Raw genomic sequence first — 17504 nt, 5'->3', positions numbered from 1 at the left:
GACTATACGAACGCCAGACCTGCTACAATGTAAAAAGTTACCGATAACAAATGTCAGTCAAGCTGATGTCAAACCAAGGCCATTGGAATGTTTCATCACCCAAACCCCCATTAGGATTTTGAAGATTTGGGTAGTTATGGGTCTTTCTCCCACTGATATTTGTTTTGCTTGTCAAGAGTTTCTGAGAAACCAAATACCAACTTTCCTCTGCCCCCCCCCCCCCCCCCCCCCAAAAAGAACAATGCCTGGAAAAGACCACACATTACAGTTAGGAGTTTTAATTTGTTTAAAATATTTACACAAATCACATTTAAAGGGAACCAATACAAAATGACGAATTTTCTAAGGTCATAACATATTAGATGTACATGTATACAAAATATGATAAATAAATAAGACAAGAGAAATGTATACTGTACCAAAAACAAATGACCCAAATAAGGTCAATACACTTAATGCCAGATATAAAAGTCAATGAAAAAATGATGCATAATTATCTGTAAAAATCTGTGTTCACAAACCATTCTCGATAGAAAAAAAAAAAAAACGCACACTAACAAATGTCATAGAAATGCTATTCTGGTTAAAAACTAACATATTTCTTCACTTAAAACATTACTAGACCTATGTAAAATATCAATTAATTTAAATATTAGTTCCCACCTTTTCATGCAATTTTAACAATCTACACATTCTTTAATGTGTATGTCATTGATATTACATTGTAACTACAAGATGGAAATGTCATCCAATTCCCAATAATCCCTGAGTAGAAAATCCTCTAAAACTGTTAAGTAATTGAGTTCACAATATGAAATTCATCTCAATCCCCTTGAGATCGTTTAAACTAGGTAAGTTTCTGAGGAAAATGTTTGCAAAAGTACAGAAAAATTTCAAAATATTTTCTACATTCAGGCAAATTTAGAGGTTTAATAATTTCATGCTTGGATCTGTCATTAAATTCCACAAATTACAATATTCTTCACCCACCTATCCACAATAAGAGGACTAGTAGGAAAGGCAAATGTTTTGCAGAATCCTGGTTCATATAACTTTCCTAAAACAGAAAAGACAAAGCAGTTCCTCAAAATGTAATGAAGACCATATTAGAAAAATGAAGGAAAAAGACAAAAAAATATTTGACAAAATTTAATAATACATCTATCAAAGATCTCTTATTGGCAAAAACTTGAATCTACCGTTATCCCATTTCGGAACCACATATTGAAAAGTGAAGGAGATTTGCAAACTGAATTCAAAGATACCATTAAATTCTTAACCTTGGAGACATTTGTCTCCACATCATGGCACATCTTTCATTACATGGACACAACATACAAAAGTTTGAAGTTAGGACTTCATTATCTTTTTACCCAGTGACTCGACAACATTACACTGAATGAACCTTCAGGTTATACAAACAATACCTGTTACAAATCAAACCTTGGAGTCATAAAAAATGAACAATTTCAAATGTAAATGCTCTTTCATTTTGACATATGACCTTTTATTTCATATCACAGCAAGTGGCAACATTATGCTCTCATTTAGAATCCTTACTTTTTCAATTAGTTTGAAACTATGAATATCTAAGTATCAACCTCAGTGGAAGTGAAAAATCATCCTGGCATAGTAAGTCAGTCACCAGTGTGTGAAGGTCACCTGTATATCCTATACAGAAATATAACAAACAGAGGGTGTCAAGATCATATTCACGATAATCATTCCACTCTTCTTTTTTTAATTGATAATCTTTTATAAAATTTACAGTATTACGGGTATTTTCTACAGTTGTATATATATATATAGTTTGTAAATAAAGAATTCGGTATTTGATACAGTAAATACATCCAATAATAAAAGTCCAGAAACACAAAACTCGAATAACATTTCACTGTTAGCGCTAACAGTGAAATGTTATTGGAGTTTTGTGTTTCTGGACTTTTATTATTGGATATTGGATATATATATATATATATATATATATATATATATACACATATACATATACACATGTATATATATATATATATATAAAGAGAGAATATATATATATGTATGTATAGATAGAGAGAGAGAGAGAGAGAGAGAGAGAGAGAGGGAGAGAGATATGCAGAATATGATTTGCTACCTTTTAAGGAACCATTTTGCAAAAATTTCTATCCACAGAAAATACCCGTTATACATTTGGCCTATAATATGAATATTCATTCATGCTGCATATTCTTTTTTTTAAAATCTAAAACAAATAGATTGACTAAAATGTCAACTTCAAACTTAAATTACCGAGGGTAACACAAATGCCGTCCATCAACCATTCATTCACAACTGGCCTTTATAACAAGCAATTTTAGGTCCAAGTCATACGCATAAGAAAGTTTTGAAGAAAAAGCTTCTTTAAATTTAGAGGCTTTATTGCCTTATGTTCTTGACCTTGGTTTAACATCATGACACACCATTGGGTCATGGTCAACAACATACAACAATTACTAAAAGCAAGGGAAGCAGAGTAAAAGCCTGGATACAATTTAAACTTTGTGCTCACTGTCTTTGACCTTAGTGACATGACCTTGACCAAAGATAATGCAATGCCTTTAGAGCATTGGTAGTATGCCGTCACCCCAGTAAGGAAGCCCTAAACAATCTTAATATCTCATTGCCATAAAAATTTGATCACAGTGAAATGACCTTCATTCCATATCATATCATATGTTTAATTTAAAGGTGATAACATGAGTTGATCAGATTACTCTGATAAAGGGCAGCAAAGACATGACTCTGGCAACATGACAGAGTGACACAGCACCAATGCTAAACCAGACTCGGTTAATACATGTACCAACACTTCGTGCTAGTTCTGTCCCTTGTCTGCAATCTATGGTGAAAAAAAAATTCCCTACATTGGCCTTTGAAATTTTCTGATCTGTAGCTTTGACATTTGTTATTTTCCCATCAATTGCAGTCAACTACAATAATGCACCAGAGTAGGGCAACCAATAAACTTGTATAAAAACTTAATAATTAGCTATAATTAACAGAAGTAACCTCTTACATTTGGAAGGATAAAGAAGGAAAACTTTTCTTTTCACCGATTGACCTTTCGCTGACCACACAAAGGGACGTAACTCACGGAAAAGTGTTCATGTACATGTATTATGATGAAGAAAACTTCAGTTATTAATTTTGGCCATTGTGTTTCACAAGTAAATGGAGATAATTTTATCTAAATGCCACTTACATGAAAACTACATCAAGGTACAAAAATTACACAACACTGGAATTGCACTGATACAGTAAGTGAAAATAAACAATCACAATAATTTACTTGGAGATATACACAGTTATACACTGGTTTCCTTCTTTCGTTTCAGCTTCCTTTGGTTTTGTAGCACCCACACATTGTGATCGAAGCATGCTTCATCCCCGGAAGAAGAAGTTGAATCCTCCTCCATACTGGGAGATCCCCAGTAATTTTTGGCCTCCATTGAGCTCTGAGAGTTCAATTTCTGTCTTACCCTATCTGCATAGTTATGATTCACATACGCATAAGGAACAGGCTTGTTTTTGGAATAATTTTTCTCCCACTCAAATTTCTGTTTTGGATTTCCCTTTGAGTGACGCATGTTCCGATGGTGGCTGTGGCCCTTTGGTTTCCTTAGATGATGTGAGGTGCTTGGTTCTGAATTGTGATCAGAGTCATTAAGTCGATTTTTTTTGTAATTAATACCACTGTCACTATCAGGGGGAGAGAGTTTAGTTTGTACAGAGTGGCTTCCAACATCCACATTTGGACTCAGGTAATTGCTGTTTTGTGATTGTTGGGGCAGGTGGTTGGGAGATCGACACTGAATGTACATATAGGGCTCGGAATTAGGAATCCTTTGCTGCACCTCCTGAACAAAATTGTTTTCTCTTTTTCTGCAATTTTTTGAACTAGCATCAGAACTACATCCCCCTGAATGTGAACGTGCCCTGTAAGAACGCTGTGATTCACTTGTTATGTGATCATCTACTGATCCATACTGTTTATATGTACAGCCTTCTTGAGCACTAAGAGGCCCAGGTGGGGGAAACATTAAATGAGATTCACTGTGTAAACTGTGATCCCTTGGACTCTGACACCGAACATCACTGACCTGGCTCTGTCCATCAAAGTCTCTTATTCGAGAAAATGATCCATTTTTGATGACACAGTCATTATAAGTTGGAGGTGGCTGAGGAGTATTGCCATTACAAATCTTGTGAGGTTTAGGTAAAGTGTTATTTCTCTGTTGCACGGGAGTGAAGGCACTTGGATGTGACCTTGACCCAAGAGAACATGAACTAGGTGACCTTGTATGTTGAGAGACAACCTGTGAGTCACAAAAAGACACGGTGCTACAGCAAGGGCTTGTAGCATTGACGGATCCTGATCCACCTACCGGGGGGATATGATTTCTATCCAGGGGCATCATACAAAATACTGGGGTGCGCTGACCAGGGACTCCATTGTGAGGCACTACCACAGGGTTGCTGAACTGTGGGGGGAGTGGTGATCTTGTGTTGTGGGAGTGGTTGGAGAGTCCTTTCGGTTGAATTTGAATTTCAATGCTCAGATGAGATTTTCCATCACTCTGATTGCCACTTGTCTGCATGCGATTGTTTGCCTCGGATCCAGAGAATGATGTCACACTTCCGTTCAGGTCTTTCATGGTATCCCTGCTGATGTACCGGGAATTGTGTCTTTGTTTATCCCAAAACTTTTTGGCAACTCCGTTCTGTTTTGGGTTGTAGAATACTTTAGTATTACCATCATGAGCACCATTATTAACAGAATCTTCAATTAAAGAACTAGAATTGTCAGGGACTAGATTGATATTGGATTGCTTTGCACTTTCATTAGGCATTTCATGTGTTATATTGTACGATTTCACTGGCGGATCTAAGTTACCATTAGCCTGGATCACATGACCATTACTAAGTCCACCGTGATTGGCTGCCTGGTAGTTCATGTCATATAAAGGATGTTTTTCACAAAAAAAGAAGCGTCTCCAACTGGAACACGAATCCTTTCTTGACAAACAAAAATAACACAACATAAATATTCCAAATATGGCACAAGTAATTCCATAGAGATAACTGAAGATCAGTTTCTGCATAGGAATAATGGATTTGAAAGGTTCTGCAACAGCAACTGCACCACAGACCCAAAATATGATCAGTAAAAATAAAATTGAAATTATCGCATATAACTGTGACTGAGGCCTCTTCTCCTGGTCAGCTACGCTGGACACTAAGGATCGAGTTTCAGAGTCCTCCCCAAATGACGGCTCGATGTTACTCTGGTTATTTGTCCGAGTTAGAGCCTGAATTTCTGTGTTGTCGTCCGCATTATGAGTAAGCTCAATTTCATTAATATCTTCTGTGTGGTTGGATTCATTGAGATTGTTAGTACTCCCCTGAATTACGTACGATATCCTCAGAAAGAACACCAGATTGAAGATGACGAGTAAAGCCACAGGACCATAGAAAGCTCCTAGACTGGGATCCCAGGCCAGGAAACAACTACAAAAATAAACAAAATATATACAGGTTTGCATCTGAAATTTAGCTGCTCTTGTTATCTGTTTACTGATATGTGATAACATGAGTTTTAAATAAGAACAAGATTTATGAGATTAGAAGCTCAAATCTTAACAGATCCATTCTTCGTGAATTTCAAAGGCTCATATATATATATATATATATATAATGACTATTATGACACTTACTATTCCGGTTCAGCATAATGATCTAAGCTAACAGCCAATTTGATTATAACACTTACTATTCCGGTTCAGCATAATGATCTAAGCTAACAAACGATTATAACACTTACTATTCCGGTTCAGCATAATGATCTAAGCTAACAAACGATTATAACACTTACTATTCTGGTTCAGCATAATGATCTAAGCTAACAAACGATTATAACACTTACTATTCCGGTTCAGCATAATGATCTAAGTTAACAAACGATAATAACACTTACTATTCTGGTTCAGCATAATGATCTAAGCTAACAAACGATTATAACGCTTACTATTCCGGTTCAGCATAATGATCTAAGCTAACAAACGATTATAACACTTACTCAGGGTTTGACATTTACTTTTTTGAGCACTAGACCAGTCGGGCTACTTCAAATGATTTTTACTAGACCTGACCTTACATCCACTAGTCCTGACCAACTTTCCAGAAAAAAAACCCATTGATTGTTTCTCCATATTTAGATGCTTAATTAAAATGACAAACGTTAAGTTTCAACTAAAACAATTTTAATTGTCTCCAAAAAATCTTTAGTCTTATCATTCAATTTGATGTTTTTATTTTCAAACGCATTTTCTGTTTCTTTAAATTCTACCCGGCACAGAAATTATTTAGTCAATTTATTAGAATAAAATGCCCTCAACCGCTTTTTTTATAATTTCTATTTCATAAGCCCTGCTTTGTTTCTTCCCAACCTATTCCTTTTTTTTTCTGAATCTCTCGGGACATCTTTCCTTGATGACGAAAAGTCGTATTTGAAAATAGAGACATTTCCGCACACGTGTCAACACCGAAAAATGGCTGTTTACGATGTAATTTATTAATTTTATAAATGCTTTCTCATCTTCAATTAAGATAAACTGGGTTTTTTTTTCAAATGAAAATAAGTTCAGTTTATATCTATTTATCCGCAACATAACTTACACACATTAACAACGAGTAAATTTCGTAAAACATCACTTCCGACAGCGATTATTTATTAGAACTAAAAATAGAGATTATGTCATCATGCGATTCAATGTTGCTTGTTAACTCTTCACAGTGATTTTTTTTAGTCAAGAATAGAATATCTTATTGTTTATAGTAAAGTTTCTTGTTTATTTTGTCAACACAACCAGTCAGACTAGTAAATCGACAATATACTCGACCGGAACTATCATCTAGTAGACTCGGTCGGTCGGACGTGCCTTAGTGTCAAACCCTGCTTACTATTCTGGTTCAGCATAATGATCTAAGTTAACAAACGATTATAACACTTACTATTCTGGTTCAGCATAATGATCTAAGTTAACAAACGATTATAACACTTACTATTCCGGTTCAGCATAATGATCTAAGCTAACAAACGATTATAACACTTACTATTCTGGTTCAGCATAATGATCCAAGCTAACAGCAGCTGTGATTCCACAAATGATGGTTGGAACTCCCCATCCCAGCAGGTAAAAGCGAATCATTGGCTTAGGGGGTAAGGGCATGCCTGGCATTTCTGGGGGAGGGGCAGGGGGTTTATTTGCCTTGGAAAATTTCTTCAGCATATTACTAAAAATAAAATATTTCAAAATCAATTATCAAATTATTCTAAAAATTGTTGATGCATAACTAATTATTGTACATTGGTCTGAAGTCTCTTTCTTACATGTTCTCACACAAAAGATGACGATACATGTATATTTCTGGTTTATGTTTGGGGAAAATCCCATTCCGAATGCCTCACTTAAAAGTACATGTAGTTTAAAATGAATTAAATCCAATTCACATAAAATTGTGTTCGTAAGGAGAAATTTTATGTGAAATTAAATCAAAGCAAAGCAAATTAATTTGCAATAAACTGTTGTCTGAATGCTAAGCAAATCTAATTTGACATAAATATAAAGCATGAACATTCCGAAAAAAGAATTAAAACGAAACAGATACTGGGCGTTACAAAAATTTACTTCCTAATGCAAGGTCAGAAAACTTGACCTTGTGACCTTGAATGTACGGTCAGAAACAATTAAAATAATCATTAAACGTAAATGTTGTCAATTTCCTCCATTAACTTAACCATTTACAGATCCAAGGTATACTGAGAAAATTCACTATTTACTCCATATGGAGTTTGATTTGTAGAAAATTGTAAAAATGTTGTTTTCTAAGTATCTATACATGTTCAAGTTAATATTCACAACATTAACATTTTTAACCATGTGTTCAAAATTGGAAGAATGTTTTCAGTGAGCAATTGCAATGAAAAGTTTCTGCAATATTAAAACAAATCTGTAATTTCTAAAATGAGCCTATACTGTAAAAAGCTTTTAATTTGATCATGATTATTTTTATTTTCTTGAAACAAAATATGGCTTTAATCTGTTGTATATTCACATTTCTAAATAAAATCTTATTATCTATGGTTGTCCAATAAAAAGTTGTATCTCTCCTCACTTTTGAATAGGTCATGCACTTGAACTGTAACCAAAGATAGCTGACTAGGTATTGTTTGGAAAACGCTTTGACTAGTATCTGGTTTTGATGTTAAATTATTTTACATACATGTATAATAAACAAAAACTTGTGTCTCTATAATCACTTTCAACAAGGTCTAGGTGTAAACAAAGATTGCCGACCAAGTTTGGTTTATCAAACTCTAGTAGCTGGTTTAAATTTTTTCATTCGTATGATAAATCAATTATTAACATTTTTGAGGCCATTTCAATGCTTTAACTACCAAACCTTAAATATACTGTACACTTTGTTCTCCAGGCTCAGTGAATATTGTATTTCTAAGGTATCTAAAGCATTGTACTGACCTCAAAAATGTCAATAATTGTTTATGTTCATGTGATTATAATAATCTAAGAAGTATCATATATCACACAGACTAACATGAAGTGTCACATTGGCAAATCCTCCATACTCACTATGAAGTAATCGTTATCCAGAAAATGGCACACAGTGTCAAGTAATGTAAGGAAATTCCGACAATCTGACATGCCAGGAAATGATCTGTGCGTTTGACTCCCATGGTGAATCCAATGATGAGCAGCAGGATACAAACACTGATGTTGATCACCGAGTGCTTCATCTTCTTAGGCACATTAATAAATCTACATCAAACATTTTTCTGATATTAGACATGTCAAAGAAAAGATCACATCTGTAAAATCGAGCCCATGGGCCTCACTGGTCACCTCCATAAGGTGTTACAACACTTCAATGGACAGCTCAACCAAACAAGTTCAAATGAAAATAAATTGTTCTTAGCTTTCCAGATTCAGTTTCTTCATTGTCCAAAAATAATATGGGTGGACCGATAAACAGACCTTATTTATGTGCCTTTCCTTTGCATTATTTCACCTTGTTTTGCATTATTACCCCATGTTTTGAGCTTGCCATGCGTACATATGTACATGTATTTCGATACATATATACAATACAATACATGCATCTCAATTTTATAATAAATCATCATATTGCATAATGGTGTTTATCTCTCAACTGATTTGATAGGCAAGAGCATGTTCTGCATATAACAAATTTTTAAATCGAGGCAGGCTACCAACAAATAAGTTGATGTTAATTTCACTGTACAGATGTATACGCATTTGGACTCCACCTTACAGCCTAACCCCCATTGACTACCTATCTAACTTGACTTATGGTAAGCTTTCTCTAAGCATTTTCATTTACTGAGTGATTTTAGTTGTGTATTCACATTATAAGGTGAAGTTTTACCTAAAGCACGACACGTAAGTGATGATAACAGCCATCAAACAAAGAAGGCACACACAGCTTCCGACATATACTGCAACGTGCATCAGCTGGAACATCTTCAGGGGTAAGACCTCAGGAGCTGTGGAGCTCTACAACAGATACAAACTCCTATAATCCAAAAATATTACTCCAAACAACACTGAAAAATGTCATCGCTCAAAGAACTCTATTGTCATTCAGTCTATTAAAGTACTTTGGTTATGACTTGTATTCAACTTGTAGTTTATCAGTACACTAAGTTATAAAACATGGCTAACCAGTTATAAAACATGACTAACCAGTTACAAAACATGACTAACCAGTTAAAAAACGTGACTAACCAGTTATAAAATATGGCTAACCAGTTATAAAACATGGCTAACCAGTTATAAAACATGACTAACCAGTTAAAAAAAACGTGACTAACCAGTTATAAAACATGGCTAACCAGTTATAAACATGACTAACCAGTTATAAAACACGGCTAACCAGTTATAAAACACGGCTAACCAGTTAAAAAACATGACTAACCAGTTATAAAACATGACTAACCAATTAAAAAACGTGACTAACCAGTTATAAAACATGGCTAACCAGTTATAAAACATGGCTAACCAGTTACAAAACATGGCTAACCAGTTACAAAACATGGCTAACTAGTTATAAAACACGGCTAACTAGTTACAAAACATAACAAATGATTCAAAGTTAAACAATTCTGAAGCTTCATCTGCATTCTTAGAACTCTGCAGAACTGTAGCTCTCTATAAGAAATTATGTTGACAAGACAGGAATAAATTTCTTTTTTTTGGAGAGCCACGGTTCTGCATCCATTGCATTCCAAGAATTTGGCTTCTGGGAAGGTAAACATGTTTTTAATCAGTGAAATGAAAAATAACAACTGAAATAGATTTACCTCAATCACTGCAAATATAGAGGGACGCTGACAGTGTACTGTGGTGTAGTTTTTGACGATCTCAGTAATGTAACAGCCATCAGTTCTCCAGTCTCCCAGTCCCCCTGTCAAATGAAAACTAAGTCAGTCAGCAAAGCAGCACACAAGGCTTGTTTCTGTTCTCCTTTGCAAATTCTACAGAGCTACTTTTTGATGCAGCATAAAAAAAATGTGTATACCCTACAGCACTAATGCCAAATTTTACAAGTAATTTGACCTTGAGATCACTACACAAGGTCATATGAAGGTCACAATGGTAAATGGCATATTTCTATATGCCAAATGGATCTACTTGCAAAATAGTAAACAAGACATGGTGATTTAGAATTAACTGACAATATTGGATGCAAACAGATTTTGTGAAGGCTCAATTTTCCTGTGTGTACCCTTATCCCATGAATTTCAAACCATACTGAAATTCACAAGTGTCAATATCAATGAAATTTCATCCCAACAAAACAGTAGTAATCTCCACAATTCATGAACATTGTATGGCCTCCACAAAATATAATAATTCCATGGTATATTCAAAATAAACAATTTCAGTATGATTATAGTTTTACCTATATCTATGCAGTTTCAGTTGTAAAATAAAACAATCTTAAGATCCATAGTATAGGTTGGACCCCCTACCTCTCTGAAAAAAATGGCCAGATGTGGACTTTTTCATCCCCCTGATTTATAAATGAGTCTTCTAAAGTTTAATTTCACCAATGCTTCCTTTATTTCACTGGTTTTCACCAGAGTGTAACTTTCTTTTAACACATACAACAATCTCCTGCAGAAATACTTCATGATCAGTTCCTATATAGCTGATGGATTACTTCGAATTTAAAGCAATATTTCTACAGGCTGGGTGAAGCTTTTCAGTAAACAATCTAGGTAGTTTATTGCCTCAGGAAGTTAACACACATTTTAAGAAACCCAGTATTTATTTATATATCCTTTAGATATACTTGCCAAATATTTTCAAAAATACTTTCACCCATGCATTTTTAAAGGCTGAGGTATTTACCATGCAGATCAGTAGTGAGATAATGCTGAACCCAGTGCAGACCCAATACCCTTATAATAGCTAATACTACAAATCAATGTAGAGGTGTCGCTTGAGTTTTCAAATAAACTTTTCACAAGATATTACTGATAGGTATCAGAAGGAATTGCACATGGTAAAAAATTGCAAAATGGCATGAAAATGTATGGTTTATCCTTGAAAAATGTACAAGCTTGGTATTTTGTATGAAAATTCTTTGAATCTAGTAAGTTTAGAGACCAAAAAATTGATTTGATCGAGTTAAAAGGTCTTAATACAATTTTTAAAGCAGTAATAGAACTCATGCATACATCAGGCAAGGGGTGAAACCTAGCACATATAAGGGTCTAGCAGTGAGTATTTTTATCAGCTACGTATCTCAATGCCGATTAAAAACCTGTTAACTTCAATCTAAAATTAATCATCATTTATCTGTAGACTATGAAAACTTTGTCCAAACCAATTACATTACTTTGATATTATTAACATTCATGAACCAATTTCATAATTACACATTTTCAATTTTTCGATCAGTGTATAATCAATTGAAAATAGGTTTTTCCGAAGTAGTTTTTGTTCATGCAATTATGTTATTGACTTTTTAAAGTGACAGTTCTTAGTATCAATCATTTCAATTTTAATTATCTTTCGATTGTTACCAGTGATTTTATTTTGTAGATTGTAAGGCATACTGAATATTTCTTCCCCGTTTCCTTGATTTGCAAGCATTTTAAAGATATCAGGCTCGAGATTAGATCAATATACAGCACACTGAAAAACAGTGATGTGTGGTGTTGGTTTAAATAAAGAGACAAGAAATTATCAAATATATTATGAATTGTTAAATATACTCTACAGTAATTATGATAATAGATGATATTCGCAGATCAACTGTGGATGAGACAAGTGTTTACGGCTTCTTACTATTCGGGTCACTTCATCTGAGATGTGATGATTTTAAAGACACACAGTGAGATGCGATGATTTTAAAGACACACAGTGAGATGCGATGATTTTAAAGACACACAGTGAGATGCGATGATTTTAAAGATACACAGTGAGATGCAATGACTTTTCGTGACAGTCCATTAACAAGGAGTAACAAAATTGTAAATCATTATATACACAAAACAATACATATCTATTTCTTGCTGGAAGCAGAACAAATCACCACAATACTACTGGTCTGTTGCTGCATTTGAAGATGAAATATGAAGTTTTCTGTGTGTTGTTTTATGTCCCATTCGAGATTTTTTCACTCATCTAAAGACGTCAGTAGCTATAAGAGCCACAGATTTTGTCCTATGCATGGTGCTCATGCAGCGCAGCTGTTCAGGGTTCCTTATCCTGCTAACACCTACTGTGACACAGGATGTCCTATTTTAAGGTCACATCCAAAATAATAATGTTAACAAGTTTTTAACACAATAAATGCTTGTGCCTTCACTAGAGTGTAACATAGCAATATACAAATTGTATATATATATAGCTTTGATTTGGAGAGAGAGAGAGAGAGAGCAAGAGAGAGAGAGAGAGAGAGAGAGAGAGAGAGAGAGCAGTGACTAATGCATTACCATTGGCTTCTGGGTCCCAGTTTGCAGCCAGAAGATTCTTTGACTTCGCCTTCACTTTAAAGGTCAAGGTTATTGGACTTGTCAGATTTACAACTTCAGGAGCTGAAAAGAAAAAAAGGAGTCATGTTTTTATATGAGTGCATTAAGTTAAAACAACATTCCTTTTCTGATTTAAGTGAGAGACACACTCTCTACATAGATTAATGTCAGAATTAATATATGGGTTCTTTTCTTACATTACAGTGAATTGGTTAATGACGTAAAAAGAAATTCAAAACAAAATTCCACAGTTCCTGGCCACACAATCAAAGAGAAATTAATTATAAAATTCAAAACCCGTAGCATAAATGCCGAGTAACAATGTAAAGGTGCTCTAGAACTTGCATAAATGCCGAGTAACAATGTAAAGGTGCTCTAGAACTTGTCACACTCTTGTGTTGTCATATATCACCTGCCCCTGTGATGGTGAAGGAATGCACACTAATAAATTAATATGTCCACATAAATCAAAAACAGACATACATTGCTGTGGCCTACAAAATAATCTGTACATTATGAATATACCATGGCCGAGGATAGAATTTTTTAAATTTAGAAATGAGACATGAAAAGAAAACACCTGTAGAAGAGCTGACTAAAAAGTACATGGACAAATAGGAAGGACAGAGATAGAGATTTAAATGGAAATTACTATGCTCCCCCCCCCCCCCCCTTATACACTTTAAATTTCCAACTGCTGCAACCAGTCCCTCTAAATAACCATCTCTCAGTCATCAACCACTGCCCTCCAAATACCCATCTCTTCCTCATCAACCACTGCCTTCCAAATACCCATCTCTCCCTCATCAACCAGTCTCTCCAAATACCCATCTCTCCCTCATCAACCAGTCTCTCCAAATAACCATGTCTCCCTCATCAACCACTGCCCTCCAAATACCCATCTCTTCCTCATCAACCACTGCCCTCCAAATACCCATCTCTTCCTCATCAACCACTGCCTTCCAAATACCCATCTCTCCCTCATCAACCAGTCTCTCCAAATACACACCTCTCAGTTATAATCCACCCTCACTGATACGTGCACAAACTCTTCATCCAGTCCCTCAATATCCCCCACACGACAGTTTTTATCCTCACTGCTAAATACTTACACAAACCAAAAGACACAATGGCAGACACCACAGAGAACGTTCTGGTTCCAAGCTGAGGGTCATCATGGACTCCAGTTAAGGAGGGGAAGAGCTTAGCATTTCTATACAAGATGAACTGTAGGCTGGCAGTGTCGGATGAATTCTGAACGTCTTCCGATGTGTTGAAGAGATTTGCAGGCAGTCGAACTGTCCCTAGCAAGTTCTGTAAAAGAAAGTGATCAAATCCTCGTAACACGAGCCATAACAAAAAGCCTCATATCAAAAATCAAAACACATATTTTAACTCCAGTTTATGAATTATGCATCAAATGACAGAGGTCCATCACATTTATTTCATTTTAATGCATTTATAATGAGCTGGACTCCACGTAGAATTGTGGTTTTTTTCTTATTTTAAATTTAGGTTCATCATTTTGGTCTGGCCTTCATATTTCACTTCTTTATTCTGCAATATCCAAGAGATAATGAATGCAAAACTCCCGTTTCAAAACAGAATTTAATAATTTGACATTAACATTTCTTGTTAAACCATTTACATGAATATAAGTTACAGAAGTTGTCTGTTCATCATCATAAAATTTTAAACTATTTACAGGTAAGTTTTGATATGTCTGCCATATATATTTTTTTTTACACATTTAACAAACATGACTAGAGAAATTATATCAGAGTTAATCAAAGGACTTTGATCTATTCAATTCTTTAATGCCAAAAATAAAATGCAGTAAGCAAAGACAGAACAAATTTAATTTGACTTGAAATTGTATATCCATTACATAAAACCTATTTGGTGTTCTCGTCTTTAGGATCAAGATCAAAGCTTCCAGGTAGCTGAGTTTAAATTTGAAATAAATCCATCTGAAATTACATAACATTTCACAGCACTGCTGATAGCCGCTAATGACAAACAAGTTATCAAATAACTCATAAACTTCCTCTAAACTGAACACTGCTTTGGCAAGGACCTGGTCCCGAAGAGAATTTCAATATTTGATTTTTGTAAGCCATGTGCACTTAGAAAGCTGACTTTTTAAACTTTTATTGCATGATATCTGTCAGTTTGCAATATTTCCAATGAATATGTGCATAATGTTGGCAATGCTTTATAACTTTCCATAAATTACATAAACATACTAAATCTTTTTAACACAGCCTAGCATGAACACACGACTCCTCACATTTTATTACTCTTATATACATCTATACACTCATTGCTATCTGTGCAAGTGCAAAGAACTTTGAGATAATAATTGATAAATCTATATAGAATGAAATCAGATTTGGTTGATACATATCGAACATGTTCTTGGCAGGTGCTTGTTCTGTTCCCTGAGGGGTAACAGTTCAAGTATTATTCCAATTTGAAATATCCTGAATTCAAACATATTATAAACACAGTTTCTAAGTATACATACCTACTGGAGCTTTGTGAGCTTATGTTATGTCTAGCAGGAAGTTTATTAAAACCGTGGATTTTTAGATGTAATACAAAGTAAAGTTTTGATTTTAACTTTCAGTTTCAACTAAGATAAGAAGTCTCTATAATGCAGGCCTCCCCCAGTGATATAATGGTTCTACTACTGTTGAGGCCCAATCAGAAAATATTCAAGGGATTGCTTGCACATTTTATGACAGAACTTTTCTACAATGCAGCCCCGATCATGGAACACACTAACCTTTATTTATTTTGTTTTTTAAAAAGAGTTTTCCAAGCAAAATCTGTTTTTGGGAGGTGAGTATAATTTCCTTGATCCGCGGCCACCACAACACTTTAAAATCTTAGATCCACCCCAAAATTATGAAAAATGTCACCAAGAGTAGCTCCTACCACTTTTTCATTTTATCTCGAATTCCTTTGTGTCCATTCTAAAAGAAGTCACAATAAAAAATCAAGATCAGTATTCTAGAAGCAGGGGCAGGTCACTCTGGGTTACTAATGTCAGCATACCTTGGAACATTATTACAATATTTTGAACGACAACATTACATTGGTCAGCTTTTGTTATGTTTATACTACTTTGGCTTTGGCATCAACTGACAACATGAACAATGAATGAGCCTGTGATGATAAATATCTGCGATTCAAAGTTGCTTGTAAATCTCGAAGACATTTCTGCACACAGATAAGAAGTTGGTTAATAGTAGCTACAGAGTTGAAGAAATTTCAGGAAAAAAATCAGCTTGGTGTTTTATAAACTCCTTACCCTACCAGCTAGTTTAATGTAACTGGAAAAAGTCAAAGCTAATCATTATCAATGATTAATTACACAGAGTAGAAAGAAAATTTTTAATTTGTATAGTGGATAGAGAAGACATTCAGGTCAGATGTTTTTAAGATACACAAATTTTTTTTTATGTCTCTACTTGACCAAACTTTTTATATAGTATATAGATGTTGCACTGGTTGAGGTTAAGCCATGTGATATAAAATTTATCTCCAGCAGAGAAGATCTAAGTAATGTGTAAATGAAAACCAGTAGATTACCTACATTCACCTAATCATCTAACCCACATAAAACACCAGCAAAGTGATAAGACCCTAATTATTACACCATCATGCAGCCATTGTTAACAACTAAAACATGAAAGAGAAAGAACCCATCTTGAGAGGGATTATGCATATAATAAGACATGTTCATACTAAAAGTATCATTTCTCACCTGCTTTGATATTTTGGCTTTTTGCTAGTTTGCGACTGCCAACTTTATCAATCTTAACCTTAATCTGGACATCTTATATCTACAGGGCTTCTCCACCCTCCAGGTACAAGAAACAACTCAATATAATTATCAACTAGGATGCATGCATTTTTCCACTATTGCAGTATAATCATGTTTCAAAGTTCAGTTTATTCGTTTAAACCATACATGAGGGTCATTAAAAAACTTACAGACTTGCCATCATAACTTTTTCACTTCATGTCATATTATAACCAAATATATGGTATACATACTTCAAAATAAGTCCAGTTATTATATGAATTCAAAAAATTCAAATATATATATCCTGATATATCGAAGATTTATATCAAATAAACAGCAAAAATGGGGTCATATAATGCATGTTAAAATTTAGTTTTGTACAAACAATACATTTCATTATACTTTCATGTAAAATACTCGAATCTGATTGGTCGAGAAGCATTTTAAAAAACATATTGTTACTCTCTGAGAACAGAAAGCACGCGCTCCAGGGTGATATCTAGTATCTAGTAACGGGTAACAGTACTTGACAACGGATGATATTATAAAAAATTATCACATGCGTCAAAT

General features: G+C 34.5%; 1 protein-coding gene across 2 annotated transcripts in view; it reads right to left on the bottom strand.

The window, feature by feature from the left end:
- Positions 1 to 262: 262 nt before the first annotated feature.
- The window catches only part of LOC125658262 (adhesion G protein-coupled receptor A3-like), a 74723-nt gene continuing 57481 nt past the window's right edge, over positions 263 to 17504 (bottom strand). For both annotated transcript variants that reach the window (XM_048889470.2, XM_056149509.1), the window contains 7 exons: positions 14233 to 14434; positions 13082 to 13183; positions 10436 to 10539; positions 9502 to 9629; positions 8688 to 8873; positions 7150 to 7329; positions 263 to 5544 (listed from right to left, as the gene is read on the bottom strand). In XM_048889470.2, the coding sequence (XP_048745427.2) occupies positions 3342 to 5544; positions 7150 to 7329; positions 8688 to 8873; positions 9502 to 9629; positions 10436 to 10539; positions 13082 to 13183; positions 14233 to 14434 (3105 nt within the window). In that variant the 3' untranslated portion in view covers positions 263 to 3341. The remainder of the gene's footprint in view (positions 5545 to 7149; positions 7330 to 8687; positions 8874 to 9501; positions 9630 to 10435; positions 10540 to 13081; positions 13184 to 14232; positions 14435 to 17504) is intronic.

This window comes from Ostrea edulis, chromosome 9, assembly GCF_947568905.1.
Source record: "Ostrea edulis chromosome 9, xbOstEdul1.1, whole genome shotgun sequence".
Lineage (NCBI taxonomy): Eukaryota > Metazoa > Mollusca > Bivalvia > Ostreida > Ostreidae > Ostrea > Ostrea edulis.
The sequence above is the reverse complement of the archived record's forward strand: the minus strand, read 5'-3'. Positions and strand labels throughout refer to the sequence as shown.